Here is a 14212-nt window from a genome sequence, read left to right on the forward strand (position 1 = left end):
TTGCAATTAATTACCAAAATGCTATATCATCTCGCGAGATTTTGACGATAAATAAAATCAAATCTTGTCCATTTTCTTTTTCAATCTTAAGGCCAAAAATTATCCTCGCGGTTCCTACCATTTTTTGAGTCGTATTTGATCCTATATATATATATATATATATATATATATATATATATATATATATATATATATATATATATATATATATATATATATATATATATATATATATATATATATATATACACATTAAAAAGTCACATACAAAAATATGAGAATTTAATATAAAATTTTGTAAACTTAATTGTTCTCGATTAAATGGACATCTCAAACATAGCGAATATATATGCTCTATAAATAATTGTTTTTGTCAATATGGCATAATCTTATTCATTTTGCTACCTGACATTTGGGAAGTCTATAGAAAAGTCTCAAACTTTTGGGAAAAGTTTCAATAAAATTTTAAAAGTTTTTTTTAACGGAAAAGGCTCATTATATTGAAAAAATCACATAATCTATCGTTTGTTGTTCAAATATAAAAAAGTACTTTTTCGTTAATTTGAGCAAAATGTTAAATAATCGGGACTTTTTACCAATAAAAAAAAACTTTTAAAACTTTACTGAAACTTTACCAAAAGTTTGGGATTTTTCTGTAGATTTATCCCTGATATTTTATTGTTTTTTTTTTAAATTAATTTTTTACACATGTTAGTCTATTGTTTTTTCCATATTAATAACTCCACATTGTATTTAAATATAATAACTATAATAAATATATATGAGTTTAACTAATATAATTTTCTTCTAATTTCAAAAATGCCTAAATTAAAACCCAATTGTTTCGTTTGTTTACTTATTTAAGTTATATGTTTAAATTTGTAAGAGAAATAAGCATTTTAATCTCAATAATTTAATATTTTTCTAATTTTTTTTTTATAAATTCACACTTCTAAATGTTTATATACTTATATTTTACTTTTTTTTATAGACTCATATACTATACGGGTCTCACAACTATTTTGAATAATATATCAACGTCCCATTTAAAATGAATAACAATAATCAAAATTGTATTTATATGACACAAATTTGTGTTTAGTATACAACTATTTTCCATAAAATGCATTTTTTTAATGGTTTTTTAGTATACAGGTTCATCTCAGCATTACTAATAAGATTATTAGGGTAATTCTATAAATACCCCTCCAAATTGATTTGTGTATTCCTTATGAGTGGAATATTGTGTGTACCCCCACAATTTTACAATTTTTTTCTGTTGAAATTCAACTCATCAACTAATCAAAATATTATATCTTAGTTAACATCGTACAACGAGTGAGCTGATAAACTTGCAACAATCTGCGCCAATAATCCTTTTTGTATGGTAAAACAATTTTTTAAAAACTAAATCCATAGATTTAAGGGATATAACGTTGTTATGTATGATTCGTTGTACTCTATAAAGAAGCTTTACCGCATCCGTCGCGATGTATAGTTTACTAGCACCATATAATTATAATCCAAACAAATATAAAATAAGTTATTTCCTTTTTTCATAATACCGCATTGTGCAAGTTTTTTGTTTTTAGCTTATTCCTATAATTCTATAATTTCAAAATAAAAATATAAAAATATTTATGCAAATAAAAATTATTATTCACTTATGCATGCCCCTTTTAATTTAACTAGCTGTGGTACCCCGCTCCGCGGGGTTCGGTTTTGATCGTAGTTTTATATCTGTATTTTTCGGTATATGTTTTAATGGATATTTTATTTTTGCAACGTAAAAGATAATGGGGTCAAGTGGAATGATTAGGGTGCGGTAATTGCAGCCGATTTGGGTAGGTAAACATGTTGAAGGTGGCAAGTGAAACGTCATCTACGTCAGCGGTAGCATTAAGTGCAGGAAGGTAATCGTCATGGATGGCAATCTGGCTTCTATAAGATCCGTAAAGGGATTACCCTTTATTCCAGATATCTCCTTTTTTGTACACATTGCTTTCGAACGTCAGTGCTACAAATCGAGCAGGAAGAAACATGAAGCCGCAGGAAATGGAAAAGATCATCAAGGTTCTAATCAAGCAAGCGGAAGAGGAGGTAACTGCATTGGCAAATGTTGAAAACGATTTCTTTCTGAACGAACAAACAAAAGCTGAAATACAGGCGGATATGAACCGGGGACCTAGGTATCTTAACTATCTGCGGATGGAGAAGCTACTCATTGATAGCACATATGAAGCATCGAAAGCTATCCAAACCATTTATAAACTGAAGAGGGAAGCAGAGATGAGAATGGAGGAACTGAGGAAGGAGCTGAAGAAACTACCAGAGGATGATGGAACTTATGTGGATTAAGGTAATAGTTTTATGGAGGTAGTTGTTATGGTGTTTTGTTTTAGAATGTGAATGGTCTTTTGGGGTTGTAAATGGGTATGGTCGTATGTTGTCTGTTTTGGAAATGGTGTTTCTTTGGTTTTTGGTTTCTTGTGTATTGGTAATGGGTTGGGAACCGTATTTGTCATGCTCATATGTAATGTAATGCTTTTATGTTTTAAGGAATGGAAGTGATAATTAGTAGTTTACATGTAGTCTTTGTAGATTAAGGATATTTGTGTGAAATGTGTTTTGTTTTGGTGTTTAAGGATAATGTTGATTCTGTTGTACGTTTATTGTTGTAGTTTCGTTTACCAATACATGTAGTCTTTGTAGATTAAGGATATTTGTGTGAAATGTGTTTTGTTTTGGCGTTTAAGGATAATGTTGATTATGTTGTACGTTTATTGTTGTAGTTTCGTTTAGAGTAATGTTGGAAAATGGGTTGAATGGAGTTTGGACTGTGTTGTTAGCTTCGAACATTGAGACCATCTAACTATAAGTGTGTAAGTTGGGTCCCCATCTATGTATCATTAATATTATATACTTTTTGTCAATAGTAGCATGTTTTGGTTATGAGTTCAAGTAGTTTTGGGTTTTAGGGTATTGCAGGTTTATATGTTGTCAATTGTAACAAACCAAGTTTGATTCTAATTTAATGAAATCGAGAAAAAAAACGTGTTGTCTTTCTGAGGGTGTGGATGTGTTGTGTGGTAAGAATATAAAGAACAAAAAAAAAGCTACCAAAAGTAGTAAAAGTGGTATTCTAGTAAAATAGCATTCCAAATTATTTATATACATATTGGCGATACATCATAGGGAATGGGTATTTTAGCTGGGTCCACAAGTATGGTTCTAGTAGACTGATTTCTATCTATTCAAGGCATACATAAGTGGTACATTTCATAAAGCTTATAGCATCCAAAGTTGCATAGTTAACATTTTGGTACAAAATGTTATGTTGTTTACATACAAAAGCAGTGAAAGTGTTTATGGAACATCTGATACTAACTACAAACAGACGGGACACATTGATGACAAACAAAATTAGGGATGATTCCATCTATTTTTTGCGGCTTCGCTTTGTGTCCGTTGATGGTGTTGGCTCATCTGTATCCAACAGAGAGGATGTGTTAGAAAACATAAAGGTATAATAGGTAATAATTTGGTTTATGTGTATACCAGTGGTGCTGTATAACAGAGCACGTGTGCTGCGGGTGACAGACATTGTAGATTCAGGTGTGTTTTGTTGCATTGTTGGCCTTGTTGTGGGGACCTGTGCTGGAGTTGTTGGAACATTTGTTTGTGATATAGAATTCAAGCTTTCAATGTCCACAATTATGAAATGTAAATTGTCCCGAGCGGATGCCTTTAGGATTTGAACTGACATGTTCTTTGTTTGCCCTTTCTGCTGAGTAATAAAGGGTGGAAGTGTTTTCTTGTCGATGGTATTGTTGTTTGCTATAATATTTTGAAGGGTAGAGTTGAGTAGTTTCTGACATGAGGTGTCGGATATGATTGCTGATATTGTGTCCGTTGTGTCACTTAGTGTTAGGTTGAATCTGTGTCTGTTTTTAAAATAAGTTTGTTACCTTATAGTATACAACATAAACGGTTTTAATGTAGATTGAAGTGTACTTACGAAAATGTTGGGTTTTCAATGACAGATTGTGCACTGCAGTACCATTGTGGGCCCTGTTTGTGAATGGGATCTGTACAAGTTGGACATAGAACCTGATACCAATTGTCTTGAAACTGAATATACATGATTGATGCTTTGATCAAAAAGGTTTTATTCTACAACCAGATGGTTGTGATGTTAGGGAATTTTTTTTGTCAGTATTATTCAATGAAATTAGATAGGAAGATGTCATGTAACATAACCAGTAAGTCCGATCGTTTTCTTGTTTTGATATCCTGCAATGTAATTGGTATTCCAGATGGAATAGAAATTGGTCTTTGTGGTCCACGGAAACTGAAATCAGATAGTCGTTTGGTTAACAATAGTTTTATTCAAGAAATCTGATGGTTATAGATGAGAAATACGTCATACATATCAAGAAGTGCTGTTGTTTCTGGTATTTCTGGATTTATGTATACATGGGTGGCAGGTGATGATCCATGGCGCAATGTTCCTAGGATTAAAAACAGGATTATATTCATTAATAAGAATTATTATGGCATGGTAGTAATTTTTTTTGTAACTTTCAGATTGGAAGTGCCATACCTACATAAGTGGAAGCTTTTAGGTTTGTAACAGCAACAACTATAATCGCAGGCAGCGGGATGAGTAGATCGCGGTTGGATTTTGTTGGGAGTGTGATGCATTCATTCCATAGGTTTATTGGAAGTTCATTGCCACTACATGTTTAATCTATGATGTTACTACCTGATGGAAGTGTAATGTATACTTAATATATGTTCCATGATATTGCAGTTACCTGCTGTCTGTTAGAAGGAGGAAAACATATGGCTCATCATCTTGTTTTCTGCAGTCTTTGATTTTTGATAGAACACCAATAAAATCTAAAAAAGTAATTAATGTTATTATTTGAGTAATATGTATGATATAGAATGAAATAGGGATCTGTATACCTGGATAGTAAGGTGGTTTTTCTCCAAGTTCCATGAGATGCGATTTTGTCACAAACCGGAACCAGTGTTTTGGTATTGTCATTGTATCTGGAAGTTGTTTGATGACTGAAATAAGACCAACTTCAATGTAGAAATCATTCTCTAATACCTTCTGGTGCCTATCAAGTTCTGGACAGCTGTATTCAGAGATCGTGTAGCAATCGAATAATTTGAATACTGATTCAATATAAGCTTGACCGGTACGTTGTCCAAGAATTTGTATTGCATCTCCCTATAGAATTAATTAAGTATTAAAGTATAGGCATAATAACTGTTTTTTTTATATTTATGTTTTGTGTATATGTTTTGTACACTTACAAATCTGTCAACAGCTAAGTACCATGTCTCGTATCGACGGATATCATTCTTCCATTTGCGGATGATTCTTACTTGTAAAGGAGCTCCAACACCTTCGCACTTCAGATCGGATATACTACACATGACTACTGTGTCTTCACTGTTAGGAAAATAGGGATAAATGGAGGTAAAAATGTTAGGTATTACATACAGTATGCATTGACGCTTGTTTGGAAAATAGTTACAGCTATGTAACTAATAGTGATATGAAAGTTATATTTTAGGTTGTTATGGGTGTTATGTACCTGTTTGTGGATTACATTGCGTAGCAGATCTTTGTACACAATGTTTTTTGTCTCTGTGGGTATCAGATGTTCATTTCTTTCTATAATAATTTTTATAGATGCAGGTGATGTTGCTCTGGAGAAAGCTACATATAATTGCCCATGTGCAAAAATTGGTTGAGATAGATAAACTCCAATTATTTTTAAAGACTGTCCCTGGCTTTTATTGATTGTTATTGCATAACAGATTTTGACTGGAAACTGTTTTCGTGAAAAACTGAATGGCAAATCGGATGGTGTGTGTATGAATTTTATGCGAGGAATCTATACACATGTCCCGATATAAGTTCCAGTCATTATAGAAGCCTCAATTATGGTTGGGAAAAGTTGTGAAACAATCAACCGAGTACCATTACATAATCCCTCCTTTTGATTTATGTTTCTCAATAACATAATCGGTGTTCCTTGTTTCAAGTGAAGTGCATGAGGTGGGATTCCTGGAAATATTAATTCATTCAGGTACTCTGTGGGATATAGGCCTTCTAGATCAGACGTGTGTTTTCCATTTGGCTGCATTGAATCTGTACTGTTATATACTAAACCGGAAGTTGTGATAGTTTTCAGGATCATGCTGTTTATCTTATCTGCCACTTCATTTGTTGGACAGACAATCGCCCTTTCTGAAAGGTCTTTGGCAGTTGGGTTAGTGAGTATACAATCTCCATACACAAACTGTATAAGATGTTGTAATGCATTTGGTCCAGGCGGGATCAACAGCGAATCTGGAATTTGAACCCAAGATGTGTTGTCTGGATCATCTGTATCTGGACATCCAAGCAAACCATCTCCAATGTTGAGAAGCCAAGTGGCAAAATCTGTTGTTGATATTGTGTGTGCCTCGACATCTGTATTCGAAAGTAAACGCATATTTTCCGTAAGCATTCTAACTTCAAAAAGAGGCCATAGATATGATTTTGGTAGTGTAAGGGCCGTTATCTCAGAACGTGTGCTTTTAGGGATAACCGGAAGTGTTTGTCGAAAGTCACCACCAAGGAGGACAGAAATACCACCAAATGGTTTTTGCTTACAATCTAAAACATCTCGTAGTGACCTGTCGAGAAATTCAAAACATCTTCTGTCACTCATTGGTGCTTTATCCCATACAATAAGTGATGTATGACACATGAGATCACCTAACATTGTTCTCTTTTTTATATCACATGATTTTTTGTTTGTCAGGTCTATTGCAATCTTAAATCTTGAATGTGCAGTTGTTCCAGATGGAAGTAGTAATGATGCTATTCCAGATGCAGCAACAGCTAGAACCACTTTCCCAATTGATCTAAGATAAGAAAGAATCGTAGTCCATAGAAAAGTTTTGCCTGTGCCACCATGACCATAGACAAACATCAATATATGTTTCTTATCTTCAATGCACCCAATAACTGTTTGATAGATTGACATCTGCTGTGCATTTAATCGTGGCAGAAATTGATTAAGTACTTTATGTAGTTCTTCTCTATTGTAAGCCATTTCTTCAAGTAAGAGTCGATTATCAATCACATGAAGGATATCAGATGATGGCATCGGTAAATCAAAATCATGTAACGATCTTGAAGGGACGGAAGAACGAAGTGTATCCTCTAAACTGTGAAGCAACTGCTGTGTTATGAGATCATCCTTGAAAGACAAAGACCTATCCAATATTCTGGTTTTCATTGTGTACAGATAATCATCGCACATCTTTTCATGTGCCACTTCCCATAAGAGGCGTGGATTACTTACCTCACAAAAAAGCAGCAGGTGACAGAAAAGGGATCGCAGTTGTTCTGAAGTCGCCCAGACCGAAGCTTCAACGAATGCGTTCATCCACTCGGTGTCATCTCCAATTATTCCTAATGCATTGCACGCACTTCTGTAGGTTGGATGGACAATGTTGGAAACGGTACGTAGATCTTCAAATGATTTGCAACCCTTCTGATGAGAAAGTAACATTCTCATATAAAACAGTTCACCAGACGATGGATGAACAAAGACAACCCGACCAACCATTTTTGATGTGTCATCAGCCCTATGTTCCCACGATTTAGAAGGACCATCCCATTTTTAATACTTTGGATAGTCAACATATGTGACATCATGACCAGAAGAATCTATTGCATTGCTCTCAAACCATGCAAGAAGGGTTGTTCTAGAAGCATTTGGGTTGGACAAAACTTCTTGTATTGTGCTCTCTTCGTTAAACACAATATGCTGCGTGTTTTCTGTATGAACGGACAAAATCTAAACAGGTGGGTGTCGGTGATGTATGTGAAAATCAAGAATACGCCATGCCGCCTCATGTGGACAGATGTATCTTCCATTTATGAAATTCTGAATTTCATTTACAAAACAGGATTCCTTTTCTTTTCCATCCACTTTATTATTTGTCACAACACTTGGGCCACCTCTATCTTGTGTTTCAGTTTTTTCTAGTGCATATCTAACACGATCTGCTCCTTTGGAAATGTACTTGAAGAGATACTTTATCATCATGTTCCATCCACAGTACTCAACGTTAATATGTGCATCAAACCGAGAACATAACCTTTTGTTATAGGGTACGATATACCCATTATCTATTGGAACCCCACGTGGTGTTATGTGTTTTGCTGCTGAAGATCATTTGTAACGCACATAACCATCAGTATCAAAGAATGTAGAATCGAGAAACGGCTTTGGAAAATGTTTCTTGCATTTGCCATCCTTCATACATGGAGCTCTTTCATTTAGTGGACCACATGGACTATGAACCATGCATGCAGTAACTGTTCTATACAATGCAGGTTCCGCAACCGGATCTGGCAATTCAGCAGTTATATATGTATCTACATCTTCAGCATGGCGTATTTTAGATGAACTATTTACCCATAATAACGTATGACAATGTGGAAGACCTCTCTTTTGAAACTCAATTGTATACAAATCTGTCAACATAATTATACTTGTTAAATTAAAAAAAATGCACTTTGTTTTTTGGTAGTGATATGCACATCAAATTTAGGGTGTATGAAATACAGAAAGATCGAAGATAAGAATAAAACAATGTAATTTAATATGGATTGAAAAACAGAATTGTAAGAATCTGAGATGATATGAAAATACAAACTACTTATCCACTTTTAGAAAAAAGAGTCAGTATTTGTAAACCATTGAATTAAAAAAGAAATGAGGATAAGGGAATCTAATTGAATACAAATGCAAGGATACAATTATCACATTCTTACATGACATATGTATACAAACCATTTAAATACTGAAAAGAAAAAAACATATAAAAACGGTAAACCATTGAAACGAAAACAGATGATAATGCAAGAAAACAGGTAGCTGTAGATGAAAGACGATAGACTCCTGTATCTTCATTCCAATTATTTGTAACATGTATGTTTTATATGCTGCACGTTGTTTTTATACTTACGGGACTGCCTACAAAAAATTATTCATTAAAATCCCCGTAGATACTAATTTTATAGATAAAAAATTTTTATGGAAACAAATTTTTACCAAACTCGCCCTGCATAGCGTGTATATAGTTAAAAATATAGATTGTAAGATTTTTGGACGAAGATGCCCCTGCATACTATTCTTAAAAAATATATATATATATTTGAAGAACTTTGTACCAAATTGCCTCTAGATGCTACTTTTATACTCCAAAAAAAATTTATCTTAACAATTTTTGACTAAAACGCCCCTGCATAATCTTTCTATAGCTAACAAAGTTTCAACTTAACAATTTCCAATCACACAACAGTGGCATACAATTATATTTGTCTCATTTAGGTGTCACAATAAAGAATAAGAAATAAGCAAAATAATCATGAAAATTGAACAGCTGATAAGATATTTCAACCAAAAATAATCTCAACTAATAATAGATTTCAAGTCATAGGCAAACAAAATAACTTACATGCATCAACATCACCGAAAGTCCTGTCTCGTTTCAAGAAGTCCACAAAAGCATGAACCTTCAGTTTAAAAGCCCTTGCAATGATATCTGCCCTGCTATTTGGATCCTTCTAGTGATATCTATCCATGTATCGTCTTATCTCTGGCCATTATACATTCAATGTGAAAGTTATGAAATACTGTGGGTTACCATAAACTCTACATATGGCCAGTGCGTCCTGATAGTGACTATACATGTACCGGGGACCTCCTGTAAAAGAGGTTGGCAAAAATACTCATTTGCCTACAAACCGACCCTCCCTGTCCCCCTTTGAAAGCGCATCGTATAGCCCACTAACATACTCAGAACGAAGACTGTCCTGATGTTTAGAAATGTAGTCCAACCGTGCACCCTCAATACAAGTGTATGCATCCACGAGATACTGTTGAAAGAGGCGGGAGGCACTTAAAATTGGAGACCATATTCCCTGCCGAGCATGGATCTGATATGCATAGTACATGTTAACTGTGAGGTTCCGAGCATTGACACCAAGTTCATTTCTCAATTTCAACTGTGGAGACCAACCATCTTCACCATATGGAAACAAAATTGGATATTGCACGGGGATGTAACAGGGATGAAGCTTGCTAATACGTTGTGGCCGGCCAGAATTAGAATGGACTACAATATCATAGGCACTGCAATTATTGTCATCACCACTAACAATGCAACCTAAGGATCCTGATGAAGGGAGATCATATGTGCGATCCGGAACATTGCTGAACAAACGAACGGAAAAAGAACTTATATTTTGCAGCTCTGCAATATCTTTTGCAGTCTTGAATGTACGTACATATTCATTGTTCTGAGAAAAAAACAAAACCAGAAACAACACTATACTTGCATCCAGATTTGGTTTCCTTGGACCATCAAAAACCTTCAACCTGTTATCAACTTCATTTTCTGTGTCAAATAAGTAAAGCTGAAGAAACTATGGTCCTTTCTGAGGGTCTGGACACAGGGAACCAATTTTATGACTAATTTGTCCTGAAATCTTAAACACAAAAGGCCCTCGACCATCACTGACATCATCATCAACATCCACTCCAAAAGATGTCATAGAGAACATACTATTATAAGCTCTAATCTCCCGTAAAAAATGGTCGTTAGCAAAAAGGGCCATAAACTCATCCGACATTCTAGAAGGATAGGGAAGAACAACCGAACCACTTCTACAACAACGATGATATCTTGGATGCTGAGGAGTAGACATTTTCAAATATCTTTCTCCAAGCCAGAAAAAAGCACGACAAAAACCGCACACTGCATCACAGTCGCCACAGTCTACATATTCAGGGCGAGCACGTAAACCATCCGTCCGTCGATACAACCGACGACGAACGTTTCTACCGTCAGTAAGAGAAGGCGAACTGGAAGAGGAAGCAACATCACCGCAACGATGATTCTTGCGAGAACCCATATCAACACAAATAAAAGAAGAAAAACCCCCAAATACAATAACATAAAGAAGAAGAACAAACGAATCAAAAGTAAATAAACAGAAGCAGCTCTTACCTGAAATGAGAAGCAGAGACGGAAGGCAATAATCGGGAACAACTACCGGAGATAGCGAGGCAGAATGGATATACATGGAAAACAGTAAGCAGCATGCAGGATGACAAACACGTGTAAAATGTACAAAAAAACTCCAACACAATTACCTACGAACAAAAAATGATCATAATAAAATGTACAAAAAAACCCCAACACAATTACCTACGAACAAAAAATTTCGTTGGCAAGAGTCAAAGGGTTAATTTTGCCAAAAACACAGGAGTTTACTATTCATCTTTTAAGACAAATTTAATATATATATAATAATTCGAGCCATGTCCTTTTTGTCACTACAAAACTTTTTAGATATTTTCCCAGCAATTATTCATTATTACGAAAAGAACGCAGTTTATATAGAAAATGAAAACCAACACTGTTTTGGATATCTATTCCTATAATGAATGTACGAACAATTAAATGAATAAATCTATAAAACAAAAAATAATATATTATCTATAATCTGGTCACAAAAACACATTCTCAAACAAGATTACATGGGAAATCGGATTAGCCACAAGAAATTGTTTACTGATCATTAGCATATAATTTTTCCGTTATAGCTGTTGTAATATTATTTTTTCATTCTTCAAAAGTTCCAACATTTGTTATGTTGATTTACAACACTCATCTATCAAATGAGTTTGGGGGGGGGGGGGGGGGGGGGGGTAATCAATGCCATGTGTAATTATGTATGTCGTTTCGGGAGTCAACTCCTACCCAAAACATACGTGGGTCTAAGTCAAATTGCCTTTCCATGTGCCTTCTTCTCAAAACCCATATGGGCCTTCTTACCTTATCTAACACTCCTAAAGTAACCCACCACTTGTCTTTTTCACACAAATTATTATCTCTCACACAAAAATAAATAAATAAATAATATATATATATATATATATATATATATATATATATATATATATGAGCTAGGTTATTTTGTTTTTTATATTTATTGTGTGTTAGAATGCACCAATAAGAATTTAGTAAATTAAATAATTAATTAATTAAATAAATATAGATATTAAATGATTTCCATAATTATAATTCTTTTTTATGGAAACTAATTAAATCCGTCATTAATTTCAGCAATAACATTCTTTCAGAATAAATTCGCATCTAGTTTTTATATATGAGTTCGTATTTTGTTTCAGGACTCAATCAGTTAAAATACAATAAAATTGCATGGAATATGAAGAACGAGAGTGTATTCTACTAAAATACACTATGATTCTGCTAGAATGCACTCTCATTCTTCTAGATATTAATTCATTTTGAAAAAAAATATTATTGTTGACATTAATGACGAATTTAATTAGTTTCCATAAAAATGAGTTATAAGTATGGATAGCATTTAATATATATATATATATATATATATATATATATATATATATATATATATATATATATAATTAATACTAAATGCCTATTGGTGCATTCTAACACACAATAGATGTGAAAAACATTTGAACCTACCTCACATATATATATATATATATATATATATATATATATATATATATATATACACACACACACAGAGATAGATAAGTTCCGTTGAGATTAGAAATAAAATATAGATCTTGAGATTCAACGTCAGCCATATATTTCACATCTGCCGTTCTAACTCTCCGGCGTACTGGCGCAACAGACCTGTTATAATCATAAATGATTATATAGCGCTGCCCGTTCCTTTCTCCTCCGCCACCATCCCTACCACCACAACCGTCATCGCCGCCACTACTACCACTACCTCTAACACCAGCTGGCTCCACCACTGTCACATTCGTCACTTATACCACCGCCAACTCTGTCACCACAATCTCTTCTGTCACCAACTGTCATAATCATTTATGATTACTTAGTCTGTGAACAGACTAATCATATATAATTGTACCTCTCTTCCATTTAATCGTTTATGATTAGGCATACGTTGCTGCTGCCGGTACGTTGGAGCGTTAGAACGACAAATGAGAAATATATGGCTGAGGTTGAATCTCAAGATCTCTACTTTTTTTTTAATCTCAAGTGAACCGTCGCATATATATATATATATATATATATATATATATATATATATATATATATATATATATATATATATATATATATATATATATATATAGAGAGAGAGAGAGAGAGAGAGAGAGAGAGAAGAAGAAGAAGAAGAAGAAAGATCATTTGAGAACTCATAGTTTCCCGAGAACCCGAGAATGGAGCGTTAGATCAAAAAAACTAAAAGTTGTGATTAAAGATGACATTTTTGTAAATAAGTTGAAAAACCAAGCAACAGGGGCATCGAAATTAAATGACATTAGGGGCATTTTAGGGTTATAGAAATTGACTCCATAAACACGACTCTTGATCTCTATTCCCTATCAGATCTCACACACTCACTCTCTCTCATACACACATACACACGTCTTCATATTTTCAGATGTAGATCAACAGTTAATTCAATTTTCATGGCCGTTGTTCATCAATCGGTGAGTGCTTCCTCGCCTTGTTTCGTTGTCGCTTCAATCGAGTATAAAAGCCACAACGACAAATGACCCTAAGCCATCGGCTATTGCAACCTTACCATCGCAGTGCTACCACCAAATCAGAAATCGCAGGAAGACATGAAGATTGCTCTGAGCCCTAAGGTCTCGAAATTGTAGGTTTGAGTCACTGTGAATATTTGTAGTTTTTTTTCTATTTTTTTTATTTTGTATCGAATAAAATACTTGTAGTATTATGTTTATAGATTGATTAATAAAAATGATATTTTTTATAATTATTTACGAATATTATAGTATAAGAAATATGCATATATGCATTTAAAAAAATATGCAAATATGCACCTAAGACGTTGCTTTTTTTTTTTGTTAAAAAAATGATAATTTTCTTTTTTTAAATATTCTAGTTTTTTTTTTAATTTTTTGATTTTTAAAAATTTACATTTTTAAAAAATGGTGTTTTTTTAATAAAATTGCAGATATTTTTTCATAAAATGCAGTTTTTTTTAAATTGCAATTTTTTTGAAAGAAATGCATTTTTTTTTTGAAAAAGTTGCAGTTTTGTAAAAAAAATATTTTTT

General features: G+C 33.6%; 2 protein-coding genes across 2 annotated transcripts; both read right to left on the reverse strand.

Annotated features, from left to right (window-relative positions):
- Nucleotides 1-5915: 5915 nt before the first annotated feature.
- On the reverse strand, nt 5916-7643 carry LOC145127358 (ATP-dependent DNA helicase PIF1-like). Its single transcript, XM_079062571.1, has one exon. It carries the CDS (start codon nt 7641-7643, stop codon nt 5916-5918), a length of 1728 nt encoding a protein of 575 aa, XP_078918697.1.
- A 231-nt stretch (nt 7644-7874) lies between these two features.
- LOC145127359 (uncharacterized) lies at nt 7875-11002 on the reverse strand. Its single transcript, XM_079062572.1, has 4 exons — nt 10549-11002; nt 9838-10485; nt 8345-8557; nt 7875-8245 (listed from the first exon to the last, which is right to left on the reverse strand). Exons 1-4 carry the CDS (start codon nt 11000-11002, stop codon nt 7875-7877), a joined length of 1686 nt encoding a protein of 561 aa, XP_078918698.1.
- Between the last annotated feature and the right edge of the window lie 3210 nt (nt 11003-14212).

This window comes from Lactuca virosa, chromosome 7 (genome assembly GCF_052849685.1).
Source record: "Lactuca virosa cultivar CGN04683 chromosome 7, Lactuca_virosa_CGN04683_v6, whole genome shotgun sequence".
In the NCBI taxonomy this organism is placed as follows: Eukaryota; Viridiplantae; Streptophyta; class Magnoliopsida; order Asterales; family Asteraceae; genus Lactuca; species Lactuca virosa.

What these genes read in the sequence shown, in the direction of transcription:
- LOC145127359 (XM_079062572.1), bottom strand. Translation starts at nt 11,002, where the DNA reads ATGGGTTCTCGCAAGAATCATCGTTGCGGTGATGTTGCTTCCTCTTCC. An exon ending in TTCAAAGGGGGACAGGGAGG is followed by an intron (nt 8,558 to 9,837) that starts GTCGGTTTGTAG and finishes TTATGTTGACAG; the next exon opens with ATTTGTATACAATTGAGTTT. An exon ending in ACTAAATGAAAGAGCTCCAT is followed by an intron (nt 8,246 to 8,344) that starts GTATGAAGGATG and finishes AATGATCTTCAG; the next exon opens with CAGCAAAACACATAACACCA.
- LOC145127358 (XM_079062571.1), bottom strand. Translation starts at nt 7,643, where the DNA reads ATGGTTGGTCGGGTTGTCTTTGTTCATCCATCGTCTGGTGAACTGTTT.